This window comes from Bombus huntii, chromosome 2 (assembly GCF_024542735.1).
Source record: "Bombus huntii isolate Logan2020A chromosome 2, iyBomHunt1.1, whole genome shotgun sequence".
NCBI lineage: Eukaryota > Metazoa > Arthropoda > Insecta > Hymenoptera > Apidae > Bombus > Bombus huntii.
The window spans coordinates 18,644,004-18,662,845 of NC_066239.1; the positions used below are offsets into that span (position 1 = coordinate 18,644,004).

The 18,842-nt window shown below is 35.1% G+C and overlaps 2 protein-coding genes across 3 annotated transcripts in view; one reads left to right on the forward strand and one right to left on the reverse strand.

Annotated features, from left to right (window-relative positions):
• LOC126874616 (dual specificity calcium/calmodulin-dependent 3',5'-cyclic nucleotide phosphodiesterase 1-like) overlaps nucleotides 1-18,842 on the forward strand; it is a 101,183-nt gene that overhangs the window by 23,472 nt on the left and 58,869 nt on the right. The gene's annotated exons all lie outside the window — the stretch shown is intronic.
• LOC126874631 (maltase 1-like) lies at nucleotides 8,192-18,453 on the reverse strand. Its single transcript, XM_050636905.1, has 8 exons — nucleotides 18,263-18,453; nucleotides 14,981-15,168; nucleotides 14,013-14,282; nucleotides 13,331-13,582; nucleotides 12,798-12,983; nucleotides 12,153-12,354; nucleotides 9,567-9,909; nucleotides 8,192-9,002 (listed from the first exon to the last, which is right to left on the reverse strand). Exons 1-8 carry the CDS (start codon nucleotides 18,420-18,422, stop codon nucleotides 8,867-8,869), a joined length of 1,737 nt encoding a protein of 578 aa, XP_050492862.1. The 5' UTR covers nucleotides 18,423-18,453; the 3' UTR covers nucleotides 8,192-8,866.

Sequence of the window (18,842 nt, forward strand, 5' to 3'; positions counted from 1 at the left end):
AAAGATGATATTGATAAAATTGTTGTTAAACGCGTTGATCCGAATAACATTTTCATACAAACGAGTGCTGAGAAATTCGGGGAAACTTGCGTGATCCTCTTTCAAACGACGGTACGGCTTATAATATGCACCGTAGGTGGTGGCGCAACGAATTGAATTTAGGCTTGCGATGAATGCTCATATCCCGCAATTCATCGGCATTGGTCGATTCGAATAAAAGCCGATGCAGGAAATTATGCTTCCAGAATCGCGGGTACGAAATCATTGATCTACCAGTAAAATGCGTTCGAAACGGGCTCTATTCAGAGATAGCATCGATAGTTCAAACCCGATGCATAATTCATACCACGAAAACAACGCGGTGAACCACACATTCGACAAAAGTCGACACTCTTCGTATTTTCTTTGTCACTTTCGTTTTCATTCTTGACAAAGTGACGCGTCTTTTAAACGTTTCGTGCTGGGAATTCTATCCCAGCACGAAAAAGGATATTTCCTTTCCATTCGGATGTTATGTTAGAAAAATGTATGTTATCGATATTTTTAGTTATTACCTTCGAAAGTTGCGTTTTATGTTCTTAATTACGTTTCGATAATCGGCGCTAAGACTATAAACGGAGTGCCTTCGCAATAAATGGCAATGCTGTTCGAGAGAGAATTGTATTTTTTAAATTAATTAGGATATTTCAATGTACAACGAAAATTTCAACGTAACATTAGTTATGCAGACTGTTAAATCTGCGTAATAACTAAACCAACATTATTCGTTTCCTTCGAAACATTTTGGACTTTTCTCCGATTTTCAAAAAGCTTGTATACCGTCGAATTTATCAGGTTGTTCCCTTTCTCAACTATCTCGCGTTAAAATATTGCATCGAGTATCCATTCGAGATCATATTCTTTCTGCATGATAGAATTTTGATTCTCAGTTATCGTATAATTTCGATATTTTTCAAACTTTATAATACGTACAAGAACGACGGACGAACAAATGGTACGAGATTATTCTCAAATATAAGAGTTAATTAATCGTTACTACGTTACTATACCGATAGAACACCTACGCAAGTTTCAAAATAGTCTCCTAATCCTATGTAAGTACAAAGGATATCTTGACTCGCTGTTCATTTGTCATTGTTGATGTCACCTTGTTAATTTCACCGACGAATTGGCGTGCCTCTTGTTAATCTTTTACTTAAGCATATTTCAAACAAGGATTAGTCGAAGTTACATCTGGAAACTCATCGCCCGCGAAACAGAGAAGCAACGATGAGATCGCTCGAGGTTCCAAACTTGGAACCAAGTGTTCGCAAGTACGGAAACTTTCCCGCTTCTTCCTCGGGTGGCCATTATTTGTTGCGTTCTTCTCCGCGCTCGCCGGTGACCTGTTATTGTTTCGTTGCGCCAGCACACGGCTAGAACTGCGGTGTTTCCCCGCCACAAACCCGATCCACGGTAGAGTTTTACGGGGTATTTAATTACGCGTCGACGTAATTAAGTTATTGATTAATTTCGCCAGGCGTTCTTACTAACAGAGGGGGAGAGAGAGAGAGAGAGAGAGAGAGAGAGAGAGAGAGTAAATCGAGCCATGGATAAATGCGCCTTGAGAACGCAACCGGAGTTACTTAATCGCCTAGTGGCGGGCAAATTTCCGAGCACGACTCGTTACGAATGAAGCCAATTTTTCATTTATTATGAAAACTACGCCGCGTACATCTTTTCATAGCGAAATATTTTATCTTAGTTACAGTAGTTAGATAAATAGAGTTAATCGATGTTAAAAGGTATAGAATTTAAGACAAATGGAAAAATTGGTGAGAAATAATAGTCTTTATATTGGTAATCATTCAATTAAGTGGTAATTGATTTGATTTTGGTGTCAAATATAGGGATGATTATTATAGTGGTTAAGGTCGATTTAACTGATTAATAGGTAGAGATATTAGAAATGAGAATCTCTCTTTCCTGTACTCTCGTATAAAAAAAAAAAAAAAAATAATAAATAAAAGACGCGACCTATACATAATACGTATATCATGTTCCTTTCCTGTAACCTTCAAATATATAATAATTCTTTGTTTATTGTAAATAATTCTTTGTTTAGTATTTTATTATAGGAAATTTATTATATTATTTATTTATCATTATAGGCTATTTATTATAGGAAATTAGGATGTGCATAATATTCAAAAATGTATAAAACATCCAAAACGTAAGTACTCGTAAGATTTAGTAGGTAAAACCAATCTCTATGTAGTTAATTTCTTTTATTATAGATATTCATAAACATGTGAATTTGCATAAGCGTTCGCAGTCTAAATACAAGGTAACTCTGCATCCTTCGAATATTTCTCTGTATTGCCTAGAATGATGCCAGAGATACAAAATATTTCGATACCGAAAGATACTTGAAATATAGAGCTACCGACTCTGAATATTCATTTTTCCATCGTTCGATGCGATACGAGATGTATTTCTTTGTGCCTTTCTCATGCAGGCAACACGTTCCTGTGAACGGCTACGTAGGGTTTTTGATCGCACAGCTCTGAATTCGTACGAATGTCACACGCAACGTTTTCAGTTCGATTTAACATGTTCCAGAGAGAAATTGAAAGCTCGAGGAATATTCGTTCACTGAGAATTTTTCGTGTTATCCGATACACCCAAGCTGGTTCTTTGGCAAACGTTTAGAGCAGTTGCTATCATTTCGTCGATTCTAATGCCGTCTGAGAAACATTCGCGAAATGATCGTTGATAAACTACAGTTACGCGTAGGACTTATCCGACAAAGTAGGAAGGCAAAATAACGATTAACAAAAAACTAGTGAGAGATAAATACGAAATTAGAAAAACAAGCAAAATATAAATGACAATGTGCCTCTATCTCTTGCAAATAGCTTACGTACAAATCGATTAGGGATAAAGTATATCACCGTAGTGTAACAGAATTTATCATGTTGTTAATTAAGATGGTACCCCATTGGGGGTAGCCACCCACATGATAATCAAACAGCTAAAAAATTCTACCAAATGTCCAAATTGGACAAATCGTGAATGTGAAATATTAAATAAAAAAGAAAATGTTGTTAATCGTTACTCATAAAACGATTATTACGTAAAAATTAAATTGTCACGAGAAAATAAATCAATTAATAAGAAAGAGTAATCCATCATGGTAATGTACTTTACCTTTGTAAGATATAAACGTCCATTTAAACATTTAACCTGTGAAATTACTTACATAACTATAGTATGTAATATATTAGGATCTTTGCTACAATTAATTTATTTACAATAAATGGATTAAACAGGTGTTGGTTAAACAGCAAACGATGGTTGTTTAACGTGAATTATATACAATAACGTACTATAATTTACACAACTAAATAGTTAATTTGCAGCTCTCGTCACCAACGCTCTCTCTTACGCGGACCACATTCTCTCGACAACATTAGCAACACTATCTCCCTGATTTCTCGATTCACATTCTTTAGCTTCTCAACTTACAACTCTCTGATTTCTCAACTAACTACTCTTCGACTTCTCCACTAACACTGACAGTTGATTCGTCTTTCTCCCTTAGCATCCCTTTGTATTTTGTCTTAGCCCCACCTCGCACGTGTTCCGCAACCGCTTGTCACGTAAACTTGAGGGTTATATGATGAAAACAAGATAACTGAGCCGTAACACGCACAATTTTTGCACTTAATAGCCACAATTGAGTTTACACTGATGGGTATGTATAAATCAAGTACGCGACTGGTCTAAGGGTAGAAACCGGTAAAGATACGTCGACTATTCTAAGGATAGAGAATAAGTAAGTCTTGTGACGATGTTATGACGGAGGAAAGCTAAGGGTGGGTGTGTCTAAGGACACGGGAGAAAGTTGCTAACGGAAAAAGTGAGAAATACCGAAAAAGTGAGAACAACTAACTTTGCCGTGTTAAACCGTAGTAAATAATAAATGTAAAAGAGCACTTCAAATAAAAGATACTTGTTTGGTCCGAAGAACCTTAACTATGAAAATGCCAAGACCCATGGTGGGTCCTTAAGACTACTAAGGATAAGCGCCAAGGATGTGTAGACATCTAACTACCATCCTGCCCTCCGATGTGGCCTGGTCTCCGATGTGGATTGATGTTACACGCTCGTGGCCAGGGTCACGTTGGTCTTTTCCGCGTAACTATTCCATTAAAGGACCAACGATACACTGTTGGGCCTGTCGGCGCTTGGGCTTTCTCGCGACATTGTTTATAGTTCGTCCGATATCTCTTAGGCCTTTTGTCTACGATACTACAGTATGAATCGTTATTAGAAACGTCAATAAGAAGAAGATGGAAACATACGAATTTATAAATTGTTCGTTAATTTCTGCAAACATACTGCTTGAATTTTCATAATACGTTGTACACGTACAATGAATGGATAACATTAGAAGGCGTTAAAGATCGTTTGGTGGTTTTTTGCATCGTATAGTCGTTTCACGGTTACTGGTAATCGAGCGGGGAATATCGTGGCCGTTCTCAAAGAATCATTAAAGTCTGTTGACATCTAGCCAATGTGAGTGGGTATTAAAATTCTTATGCACGCATTTACGAGCAACGTCGATGGCTGGCAGATCGCGATGGCAAACTCTGCCGCGTTGCTGCCCTCGCGGTATAAGGGCCATAAAAATTTTACGTTGGTTAAAACTCGGATACCAGCGACGCTTTCAATTCCATTCTTATTTGCTCGCTTAACTACTCGCGCGATGAAATCTTTCAATGATTTTGATGCAGCCATGAACATTTTTGATGCCCATATTTTTCAAATACAACGAAAATAACGTAAGTGGCTCTAGAACCAATTAGTTGGAGATTGAAACTGATTGTAGTGTCTGTTTATAAACAAAAAGACATTTGAAAAATATACTTGTCGCATTAAGTAACCTGCTCCTTCACGAAATCGGTTAGAAACTCATAAAACTATAGTTAAAGTTTACAACTTTTTAATATATGAAACGGATTGTATTTCTTGAATACGGTAATAATGAACATAAAGTAATACAGATTGGACTCGAGAATTCAAATGTAATAGTCGAATTAACGTTGAAACAAAAGATTTCCTTCTTTCGATTTTGACTTTTTGATTGGACTGTTTCTTCGAATCGATTGTTTAAATATTTAATTGCAAAGTGACTAAACTACCGATTAACACTAGAACTACCAATAATTAACACGAAACTACTTCTATCAAAAACAGTCAAAATGACTGGTCTTTAAAAAATACGTAATAATAGAATATTTTTATATTTATTGATTTATTACTTTCTTACAGAAGGAATTCCATGTTATGTAGTAGATTTTTGGTATTATTAATCCATCTGCGATCCCTAAATGAGGGTTGGCACATTTATAAAATTCTAGAGCCAGTCAATTTGATTGGTATGGCAGTTCTAGTATTAAGTATCTCTTAAGTTTTATATACAATTTCAGACCTGTTTCTATCACTTTAATCACAATAATTGTATCTCATTATGATGTTAATAAAATTTCAAAATATTTTGTATAACAAGTATAGTATATTATACAATATAATATTTTCATAGAAAGTTTGTATAAGCGTTCACTTTAGCGAACAACTGTGTAATACTATAATCTTATCACAGTAGATAATAAAGTGTAAAAAGCCCAGTAAATTTTTATCGAGTTTCAAAAATCGAACTAAGGCTTGTTTCGGTATTTCGCGTGAAATATAAAACCCGAATGGCTATAAAAGGTTACTACCTCTTCACAATACCAAAGACTGTTCATAAAGCACACACTATAGGGAATTGTCGAATGTACTTTTCCTCTCTACTTACAGTTGAACAATTTGGCAAGGAACGTTGAAATTATCTTGCTGAAAAAGTCGCTTAAATCAGCACATTAAAGAAATGTACATGTTAAATTTTGCGTACGTATTCTTGCTATTTACCAACGATCGACACTCCAAGTCACAATACTTTGAATTTTGACGATTGGTTATACTTTACACGATTGTATTGTATCGATATTACAAAATATTTATATTATATACATTTATTTTGTATACTTTTAATACATATTTTTTACACCAGTGGTTGTACAATGAAATTTCAATTTTCAAGTTTAGCCAACTAGTTGAAATTAAAGTTAATTCATGTAATTTAATTTTGATATATACGTAATTCTAGGCTAAAGCCATAACTACGAACTGTGGGAAAATAACTCGCCAAAGTCTATTTCATACTACCGCATAATCGATAACAACATCTGATAATTCCAGTTTGCAAGGAAATTCTTGAAAGAATGAGAAGCTGAATGTAAGGAAATCACTTGAAGTAAAACGATTCCATCGTTGAAACTCGTGGAAAACTGAGTGAAGATTTAGCGAAAGAAATATCAGGTTTAACAGAAGAGTTTTATCAGGATTCGGTTGGCCGAATTCCAACAACGGAACGGTAACAGTAACAACCGTAATTCCTTCTGTCGCGTATCCCCGTTCGTTCATCGACCATTCTGTCTCAGCAGGTGCGAATCCGGCCACATAAATTTCTGCGTGAACGGACCGAGATACGAGGGCGTAGTGACGTAGGGCGTGGACAGATTGCGGTGGAAATCGGACGAGAGGAGAAGAAGAAGAAGAAGCGGAGAGATCGATAACGGATCGGTTCGATCCGATAGCCGTCCTTTTTCTCGGTTAACGCCGTGGAACTCGATTTTCTTTCCAGCCGATCTTCCTCCTAAGGAAGCGTTGTAAAATGACACGCAACAGGTGTTTAATAAAGTCACAGAGCCGCGATATTATGTATTATTCGCACGCCATCGACGGGATAACGCGCAAATCATGCTCGTTGTTACATACTTGTGTATTCGAAATCGCATCCGAGTGGAGGAGTTTTTTAAGGATCAGGGTAAATTGAGGCATTGAGATGACAAATCTCGGATTGAAAATTATTTCGGTACAAGTCAAGATTCTTGGAATTTGGATTTAGTCGCGTATTTCGCTCATTTTTTTTTAACTATCGTTTCGTTAGTTTCGCATAATTCATTTCGTTATAATTTTATCCTCCGTTGAGATTCGACTGAACGAGGTATAACGAGTTTTTTCAATAATTTTAGAACACTACGTTATGAATGACAATGGCGAATTGATTTACAGCACGAAATTCCAGTCAATAGTCTTTAATTTCAATTATCGTCCTTTCATCTTTTTTTCTTGTTGTCCCATACTACATGAGCATGGCTTTTTGTGAAGCTATGCTCATTGCTGATAATCACTTTTAGTACTTTTCTGGAATAAACTATCAATATCGTAGTTAAGATACTCGAGGTACTCATTGTACAAAAATTAGTGATACATCGACCTTAATAAATAAATAAATAATGTAATAAGTAGTAGTCTGATTTACGTGTTACTCTTCTTTGTACTCTTACGTGGCGTGGTTCGATACAAGTTCTCTCTTTCAAAATCAGATAATCTACGATTGATTTGTCGATAAGTTTTGATTTCTTTGTTTTGCCTTCCCAGGTATATTTATGGGTATGTTTGTGTTCGTAAAGTCCATTTGTTATTCTTAGTTTGTTAAACATACAAATGTCTATTAACGGCTTGCCATTGCCATTTACTTTGTTATTGTTATCATGAAATGGACCAGTTTATCGCCGTCTTTTCATCCTGTGTGTCTATAGAAGCCTCCTAAGACGATGATATCTCTGGTAAATACAATGTCTATTAATTCTTTATCCAATTTCTCAAAGAATTCTTCTCACTAGTCTTTCCTAGGCTCATATGTTCCACGTCGCCCTCTTCGCGAAGTTGAAATGTTCTGTTCAAAGCATTTAATTAATCGTTACGTTGACAATACCTGTCATGTACCTGTATGATTTATTTCTAACGATCGTATGGCCTGTGAGTATTTTAAATTTGTAATAATTATACAACCTGTAAGCATTTTTCAAGCGAAGAAGATCAAAGATGGCAAAAAGAAAATAACAAGACTTCAGTTTTCTCGGACATTTAGAAGCGGTAAATAGAATATTTTACCTGAGAAAATGTAAATGTGTTAATGTGAGTACAGATTTTAAATAATATTCTTCGAATATCATTTCGACAGATACGTTCGGGGAACGTTCCCAAATCTTTTTACTTTCGTTATTACACCATTCAGGGACAATAATGCAACACGATGTAATCGCTGTCCAAATATTTATTTGTATTTCGTAGAGCGTAACATTTTCCAATTTTAAGTGCGTAAGCATCCTTACAATTATCGCATTTACTTTTCAAGTTTATTTACGACAGAAAAACGACGGTCTAATGATGCGGGAAAATTATCGGTAGAATAACTCACTCTACTCTGTCTCGTGTAATCCGCTAATCGGTGTATTACGCTCGACAACGCGAGATCTTATCGCGTTAATCGCAATCGTAATTATTCGTACAATTCAATTACAATTTGATAACATGTTGATCGTTTGGTTGTAATTTTTTTACGCGTTAAATACTTCGCGTTGTTCGATTGTTAAACGTGACAGATATATATCACTTACGTAACATATTTGTACTTCTTCGAATCTCGATTGTGTTTTTAATAACTCGTTACGCTTCGTTCCAGTATTTTCAGTGAACATCGCAGTTCACTTTTATAGAGCAGATCCTGAAGCTGTTTTAGTTGGAATCAAGTCCGTCCTGAAGAAGCGAACTGTAACGTTCATGAAACACGGGAACAAAGTACAACGCGCTAATAAGAACGCGATGAAATTCGGCAAACCACAAATGCATCATCGAATAAGCTTAAAGTCTAAAATTCACATATCACATAAGTCTACGAGTAAGTACAAAGCAGACAAACTGTTTTTATGTTTTACCATGGGAAAAGGGAAAACAACACTGCGAGTAGAAGAGATATGACTGAGTAACTGGCTAAACTAGCACCGGACGAAATCAGAATGACGGCTGCATGTCCAGGAAGTTCGATTACCGAGTTATTAACCTGGGTGCTGAAAAATAAATTATTCTTATGTTACTAATGCTGCATTCGATGATTGAAACAATTAATAACAATCGAAATTAATAAATTGAAATAATTAAAATTAATATACAGCGTAAATAGTGGTCTGAAACATGTAATTAATGCCAAAGATGCCCTCGTTAAATTGACTTACTAACGTAACGAACGATTAGTCATTGACATTGTAAAGTGCAATAAACACATGCGATAAATATCCCGTAATTTCTATATACATTTACAGATACATTCCAAATTTATCGATATAATAACGATACGTGTGTCCCATTGTCATATTAATGAAATTTCAAAATGCTTCGTATGACACACATAATATATTTATAAAAAGTTTCTATAAATTCTCGAAAATTTTCACGAGCCACTATATGTATGTCCTGCTACTTACATTCGTCGAGAATGTTCTGTTCCTCCGGACTTAAATCATACTTATACTTTATTCAAATTATATCGATTGATTAGACTTTATTCAAAATGATCTTAATGTTTGATTAGAATATACAAGCAAAATTCCATTCGAATAATTGTTTTCACTTACCCTGGTTGTTGATTGAAGTTCGTGCTACCGAGTAGTATCTTAGTTGACTTTTCGCTCACCCTAGTTGAGCCCAATTGCGTCAACTTCACCGAAGTTTTGTTATTTGAAATATTGATCAAAAGCGATACAGTTTCTGTTTCGTTTTCTCGCAGGACGGCGAGCACATATTTTGATATATCTTTCGTTATGAGAGAACCATGTTGCAGCACATGATTCTTTCGTAAATCGATTAATTTAGTGTAAAGCTGATAGGGAGAATTCTTCTCTTTCTCCTCTTTCTGTAAATTGACGTCTTTGAAGTTCTTGTTGACGGGTAGCCATGTTTTTGTGGTGTTACTGAAACCTACGAATAGAACTTGAGCTTACCAACTGTTACATACCTACGTTAAGTATAATATCTAATGGCTTAATCTAAGCTTTCTGGATTCAAGTATTTGCTATACTATATATTGTTTCACTCATAAATCCCGTAATAAATAAGTAAATAAAATTTGACAAACGATATTAAATAAAAGTGAACTAATTGATTCTTAACAGAAAATGTCACTGCAATGTAACATTGAAATAATTAAGCAGTTACACATATATGTAATTTCCGCCGATTTGTTTACGAGCTTGTCTAGAAACGAGAAGGATTGACTGCTAAAATAAAAATGCAGCTGCACGTTCCAGTAATTTAAATATATCAACAAAACGCAATTCAAAACGTATTATAAATTCACAGTCTACTAACATTTGCAGTAATAAAACATGCTGCATTTATGAATATGAGACCATTGAATATGAAAGCTATACCTTTCTTTCTCTTGAAATAAATACAATTTAAATATCGGAATTACCCCTCAATCATTATTGAACTGTAGGAAGGAATTTCAAATTCACCGCTAATCCTACAAAACTAAAAATTCTCCTAGCGATAAACGGAAGTAAAAGGTAGTAGATAGAAGAAGTTGTATCACTTCGTTTCTAAATAGATTTTAAACAAAACAAGATCGAACACACACACACACATATATATATAGTGGTAGATCTTATATCCATTAAATTTTATCATGGAACGTTTCATGTCTCAAGAGTGTGTTGTCGTAATAAAAACTTGTTATCAAAATCAATCAGAAAGTGGTAAGAGCCGAGCTCGATTGACTTCCTTGTCCGCTTGATTTAACAATTCTAGATGTTTTCTATGAAAGTATTCGAAGTGGACGTCTGTGAAAATAAATCCACCACAATTAACAAGTGGAGGGACAACATCCCCGAGGAAATTGAACGAACAACGCAACGAATATGTGAAAATATTATGGAAAAGGTAAATGGAAAAAACACATCTGATTTTGATATCATACTTTGCACATAAATACAATAATCCCATGATAAAATATCGATAAAGGGTATGTTAGATATAAGTTTTATCAAAAGTTAAAAATTCGAAATATCTTGCTGCTTTATACTATACTGATCATACGTATACTATTTGTAAGTGAAATATATATGTCGGGTTTACATTAGAATTAGGGTTAGGGGCGTGAAACGAATCTTCGTTTGGGTTACACGTTGTCGTTATGTAATAGAGAAGACACTGACTAGTGCAAATACGATTATTATAGAACCGGACAAGTAACCGTGGTAGTTAGGTACTCGAGAAACTATTGACAATGATCCTAGGTTCAATAACGAATCCGCGGTCGACGCGATGATAGATGAACGTACTCACAAAATCTAAGTCGAACGCGTACTATTCACTGGTCATAAGGGGTTACTCTTTTTCATCGATGAGATCGCGAGCGGGAATGACTTTCTCGTCCCGATGATGCCACAGAGGAAAACTATATTGGGGTGTGTCTAAGGACACGAGATCATCGGATTCGTCGAGAAAAGCCTTCGTTCAGAAAGTAAGGGAAATTGGCGTTGCTGCTAATTGGTCAATCTCCATATCGGTGATTAGAAAAAGATGCTAGCCGCCCTCGAGGGAAAGTTGCTAGTGGGAGACGCCGCTCGTTGAAAAATAGGTCTCCCCTATTTTCCCGTAGTTGGGACAAAAACTGTTTGTCTGTTTGAAGGACTTTAGTTGACTAAATCTTAAGATTTATATCGGGCCCTCGAGCTAGCTGAACATGTACTGCGGAGACGCATCGATATCTGGCAATCATCTTACTCGAAGAATAGGATCTGCGTGTGGCGAGCTTTGTTTACTGTCGAGTGTTACAACTATTTTCTTTTTAAGGAGAGCTATAGAATTATTCCATGCCTTTGTTAGACAAAGTGTTCATCCCGTGACCGCGGCTACGTTCGGCGACTGACTGTCGCCTCGAGCCCAAGCTCATTATCACAACTCTCGAACAATTACAATCTGATTGAATAACTACAATTGTTCAATTACAGCTATAGTAGACTCTAGGTTACAATGTTGCGGGTTTATCCAAAATTCCAAAGGCTCCGGTGTTGTTTCATCTCCGACATATATAAGAGATGTTTTTAAATAATTTCGTTTTTAAATAATTTTTAAACGAAGGAGGATACATATAAATACGTATCTCATCCTATCTTCTTTACATTATCACAATATCATAGACTAAAATGTGTATTCACCTGCACTGGTAGTGTTATCCCATTGGAATGGTGATCGACAGCCATCGCGAACGTCGTATTTTATTTCAGGTATATCCACCATGCCGATTTCTTCTCCATAGTACGTAACCGCAACTCCGGGCAAAATCATCTCCAGCATTATCATTTGATCCGCCCTATCAGGATAACGTGAGCCAAGACGAACTCGATCGTGGTTTCCCATCTATAGAAATATAATTATGTAAATATACTTTCAATGGAATAGACTGGCGCACTAAATCCAACCGGATATTTAACATTCAGCATTTGTTCAATATTCTTTATTCTATGATATTTATCTTCGAACCCTTAAAGTTATACATGCTTTTCAGTGAAAAGCGTCAGTTTCATTTCTGATCAGACGCGACAAAAATTGTACACAGTTGATATTCTTTTATCAGTAGTTAATTCGAAAGTATTACGTAGTCGAAAAAATATTGTTAAAATGACAAATTTAAGCGAATGTTCAGGATTCTAATCGCCTTCTTATCTCTAAATTAACAGAGCAGATTTTCCTTGTTCCCCAACGAATCAGAATTTCTCGTTGTTTGTCTTATTCGTTGGAAACAAGACGCGTATTCAACGTTATTAAAGACTCTTGTGTGACTTGATTAAAAACTTACGTACCACCCAATTTGCGACCGCATTCTGCGGCATTTTATTTATCCAACTATCTATAACGTTCTTCAACTGAGTGGCGTTGGAATTTGCATCGGCGTCCGTTATAAATTTGAAATTGAATGGGACGTGCGAGCCGTAGTTGTAATACTTGATCGTGTTCGATAAAGAAGTATACGCCTCCGTCAGAAGCACCTGTAACATTAAATGTTAACACGGAGACGGGCTACTTGGGTAATAAGGTTTCTGCGATAGGACCAAATTCGAATTAATTGGTTTAAATGTTGAAAATTTTATCCGTGAAGTATTCTACGCTTTCTACATTCTGTTGAAAATAAAAAGGTGCAGGATCGAATATTATCGAAATCTCGGTACCAGCGAAGCTATCGAATCTCATTGACACATTCAAAGATTAAAACTCGGAAGATTAAAACCCGAAAGAAGAAACTAAAATATTAAATATTGCGAATTGGCAAAATTGAAATAGAATATAGTCCTCAAGGCAGATAAAATTATTCAAAAATATATTTGCTTTCTCTTACTATCTCGTCACGATCATTCTTTTCCGCATATTCGTCCACGAAATTTCGCCAGCTCTGTACTAAATAGTAAGTTTCATTCTGGTCCTTTGTATAAATGTGATCGTAATAGGCGTGATTAGTTTCATTGAGGCTGGGATCCACGTGTTCAAGTTTTGGTTCGTTTTTGGTTATGTCATTCAGCTCAAACAAGTGTGGTACAGCATCTATGCGGAACCCGTCAATTCCCTTGTCCAACCAAAATTTCATTATGTCCTGCGAAAATAAGACGACCATATATGTTTCGCGCTGTTAGAAATAATTATTTAAAGATAGAAAAATAGATTCATTGAAATAAAAACGGTAAGCTTATGACAATGACGCGATCGCATCGTTCTTGCTATAATCTAGCAGATACTAATAGCCAACGTGGAAGATTCTCGATTTGTCATGAAAAATATGTTGGATAAAATGACGTAATGATCTTTCTCAATTTCTAAATCTGTGTACAAAAATCAGCCCATCGATCGTCGATATCGATGCCTATCGATCTAGCGTTACTTTCTTTCTATAGACTATAGGTTGTAGTAAAACATAGAATAGCAGAATCGAGAGCTACTAACAAAAACGGTAGTCAGAATGGAAAGAAATTCGCGGTCTCTTCGAATCAATTTGAATTATATTAACGTAATCGATCGAGCTATACCTTCATCTCTTGCTGTACGACCAGGTTTCTGTAGTTCAAGTCTGGTTGTGAGGCTAAGAATTGATGAAAATAGAATTGTTTCCTTTGCTTGTGATACGTCCATGCTGATCCATTGAACACGCTGACCCAGTTGTTAGGCGGTGAAGTCCCGTTTTCTCCTGTTCCATTGACCCATATATAGTAATCCGCATATTCTTTTGTGTTATTGACGCTTTTTTGGAACCAGAGATGCTGGTCAGACGTGTGATTAGGAACAAGATCTAAAATAACCTGAAAAATGAGGAGAAAATTATCCGTATCCTTTACGATTACTAGCGATTTTGTAAGTCCCTATGAATATATCAAATCGACGGATGGATTGTTTATGTTGGAAAAGCTAAAAATCGTGAAGTACCAACTATTATAATTATGACGGTGCACTGTCTTATATTACGCCTATTACATTATACCGTTATATTTTATTATATTATATATATATATCATTTACCAAAGTAATTTTGAATTATTTATATGGATAAAGTGAGACACGAATCGGTAACCGCGATATTTGAACGAGTGCTGATAATTCAACAAACTCGGCTATCAAAGAAATGCTTATTAGCATTGAGACAACTGCTATTCATTGATATTATAATATATTTTGTCTCACCGCTATGATAACAGGTATTTTCAGATTTTGTCAACATAATTTCTATGGTAATATTATTGCTTTATTGTACTATGGTAAATGTTTGTTATTGTCGCGTTGAAAATATGCTGATATGCATCGCAATTCGATGTTATACAAACGAGCAATAAATTACAATCGTTAACGTAACTTGTCTTTAAAACAAACTCTCGTTCTCCACGTTCTTCGCGCGTGTTGTTTAATTGCTTGACACGATTCAACGATGTTGTACGATTCGATTAAGATCAACGATCAAATGTAATTCATTTATCGCCATTCGCAAAATTTCATTTCGCTTTACCTTTAAACCAATTTTATGAGCCTCTACCAAAAGATTCTCGAGATCTTTTAGAGTACCGAAGACTGGAGCGACGTCTCTAAAGTCTGATATGTCATATCCGAAATCATTCATAGGGCTTTTATTGATCGGTGACAGCCAGATCGCTGTTACTCCAGTAGAATTGAAATGCTGAAGTTTGCTGGTAATACCTGTGAGAAAACCAAGTACAATTTTATATCAATTCCAACGATTATAGGAATACAAATGGAGGATATTCTTTCGAACGACACTGGTAATCGATCAGGATGAACTTTGATAGATATCACGGAATGGGGTGGATTTAATTACGTTGATTAATTACATTATGTTAATTAATTAAACGAAATATTAACATAGAAACTACATTAATATCATTCGGTCTTCGAGTTTATCAGACTATACCGTTCTAACATAAAAGTCGTATATTCGTTCAGCGATATAAAAGTCGGAAAATGAACTTATGATATTTTTCTTGCGTAGTCTTCAATCGATATCAATTACTTCCTACCAACAATATCTACTAATTCTAAGTATATATGCAAGACTGTTTGATCAATGTAAGATCAAAGGTCAAAATTAAATTAAAGAACTTCGTTTCAAATACATTTTATATATTGGCAATAATTTAGAATCGTGGAAATATTTATGAACAGTAATGCATGCTCAAGCAACATTTCGATAAATGTTGCGGATAATATGATGAAAAAAATAACATTGTAAAATTCCACCGTTCGATACACAGAATAGTATGAAATCTTTTACCTTTTTCTTTTGCATCGTATGATTAGATAAAGTTGTGAGATATGAGATATCAGTGGATGTTTATATATACAACTATTCGAAAAATGTCATCTTATCTATAAAAATATATTTATGAAATCGATAATACTATAGATACTAATACAATATCGTGTAGACTAAAGACGAGCGATCGGTACATTGATATAGGGAAATTTTTTTCGAAACGTTGACCTTGACATTATATTTTCAAGCTTATCAAAAATGATAAAGTGTATGTTATTCTAAACAATCACCATTGAATAGTTTCTCCATCTTAGTGTCGACTACCAAATATGCATACGTGTTAAAGAAGAAGCTACGTTATAATAATAGCTTTTACTAAATTTTATGTATTTACTATGTCATTTGTATGTATTTTACTATTAATCACATTGATGTAATTTGTTACGATTCCGAGTATCGTTTTAATATTTAAAAAGACACATCCAAACATAATTTATTAATGTCGTAATCGATGTTGTTACAGGTAAGTGAAAGACGCAAATAATCGTGGCGTCATACGGCAAAGTAAGTAACAATTTAATGTAATCTTAGAACTCATTAACGCGTTCTAATCTCTATATAAAATTAGAAACGAACCGATACTTCTGTGTAGTTCGTTGTATGCCGTAAAATCTATCAAATATTATACTTGAAAAATCGAAATTGTTGTATAATGAGAAATTGTAGTATATTAGAACAAAATAAATTGCTTTAAAACGACTAAATTTCGACTGTAGTTAACAGACATTTCTAAATAAAATTTGCTACACTTTATTTTACGTTTTGCCCATTAGCATGATTTATCATTAAACGTCGTACAATTATTGTCGTGTGAATCTCTGATAATTTGCAATCTAAATATCAATATTAAATATATAAATACTGGAAAGCTAGATATTTCGTTAATAGATAGTACATATTTGTAGAAAGATGAAAATGGGAAAAATGCCAACTACAGTCTGACACGCGATTATTTAAATTAATTCGTTTTTTAAATAAATAATCATCGATCCTACCACTATCTCGTTAGTCCACCGTCGTAGGAGACATTTTCTGGGATTCGACACATCCTTTTAATTACTATCGAGCATTCGAAGACCGCACGTTACATCACGTACATGAAAGAAAGGAAGTATGATGCTAGAGGTGCTATTAAATATTACGGAACTGTTTTTATCTTTTGTTATCGTACGCCGTGCTATTCTTGCGAAACGTGTACAGAATTAAAGAATTAAAAGTAAAGGATGTTACTTGAAAAAATACACAAGGATGTTTACAGAGTATTGTTCCATTTATCTAGTAAGAAAAAACTGTTCAACGTATAAATCTCCTAAATATTTTATTGCTTACTACTGCCTCATTCTTATTTCCTTCGTTACTATAGAAAATCACTGTTACTTTTTACTGTTAACTGGGAATAACCGCTGATATCATAGTAATTAGGCGAGGAATCGAAACCTTGGATTGGTTCCAAGTTGCCAACACTGTACACGAGATGCCCAAGTGTTTTATGCATCACTTAAAATATCGTTAACCACTAACGATACTACCGTTAGACACTATAATTAATTTCAATATTAATTGTACGATCAGATGAATCATTAATTTATTTGTTGGTTAATTAAGCGGAACTAACACTAACCATTAACAAAATTATCATCACTATTTATACCAAGAATTCATAATGTAGATTTATACAGTCTTTCGATTTCTCTGTTGGTTTCCACCGACAATTTTTCAAAGGAACACCATTTACACCTGTCAGCTTCGGCCATTGTAGTTTGCAATTATGACGATACAATCCTCAAGAATCTCGTTATTACACTTCGTTAGATGTATATGTCGCGTTACGAAACTTCCTTCCATGAACACTTGAATCGCGATCTTTAAATGACCATGTCTTTTAATAGTTGATTACTTTTTTAGGTAGTTCGCAGTATCGTACACTTAAATATATTTTCTATGGCTTAGACGTTTCAATTTTAGCCTTATTTGCCGGCTTGAAATCTTCTACGAACCTAATTCTTATTCCCTGAGCATAGTGTGTAGATATGGTGTGAATAAAATTAAAAGATGTGACAAGAAATCCGAAATTTTAGTTGTCCAAGCACAGAGTAAAATGATCACGAGAGAACAAATCAAACGTTACAAGAGAGAAGAATGGCTACAGGAAAAAAATCTATAGGAAGACTAATAAACAAGATCGTATAAAAATTTCAGAATATTTCATACACCACTGCGTCCGTATCCAAACTTTTCCACCAGTTAGAGTATATTTCTCATTAATTATCGTTAATAATTAAATCACGAATTTATTCAAATTACATCTTATTTATTCTAGCTTTTCTGAATCGCGATTATTTCACATCTGTCTCGTCTCGATATTCTTTAAACTGTCTGAAATGATGCAACGAACGGTTCGCGTGCCACGGAACGTTACCAGATACCTGAACATCCTAATGTTTCCTACGGATTTCCTACCTTTCAAGTCTCCAATGCCATCGCCGTCTGAATCCTTGAGACTCCGAGGATACACTTGATAGAAAACCGCATTCTTCCACCAACCCTTGTTCTTGATCTCGGCGGCGGCCAGGCCGACCGCAACGAGAAGCACAACCACCACGAAGCTGATGTTCTTCATGATTTGAATGATGCGGCGCGCAATCACTCGGCTTCTTATATGCCAGATTCGATGGTAAAAAAGAGCAGCGTATCGCATGTCCTTATCAACAGAGCATTGAGAAAAGTCGAGATAAATAACATGATACCAAAGAAAAATCGCGCGATGATCGAGCAATTTGAATTATATGACGTTCTACCTCTTCACGGTTCGTGTATCTTTTACAATAGGATATTTTTTGTAATTACATCGATTAGAATTTGTCGAATATTTTCTCCGTCGTGATTCTAAGTAATTTCACTTGGAACTTGCGCTCGGCTTTAGTTTTCGAGATACTCGTAAAAGTGTTTTTCATACTTTTTACTTTGCTGTGTAGCAGGGGAACGGGTAGGTTTGTGGAGGAATGAAAAATAAAAAAGAACGAGAGAAAAGAAAAGAAAG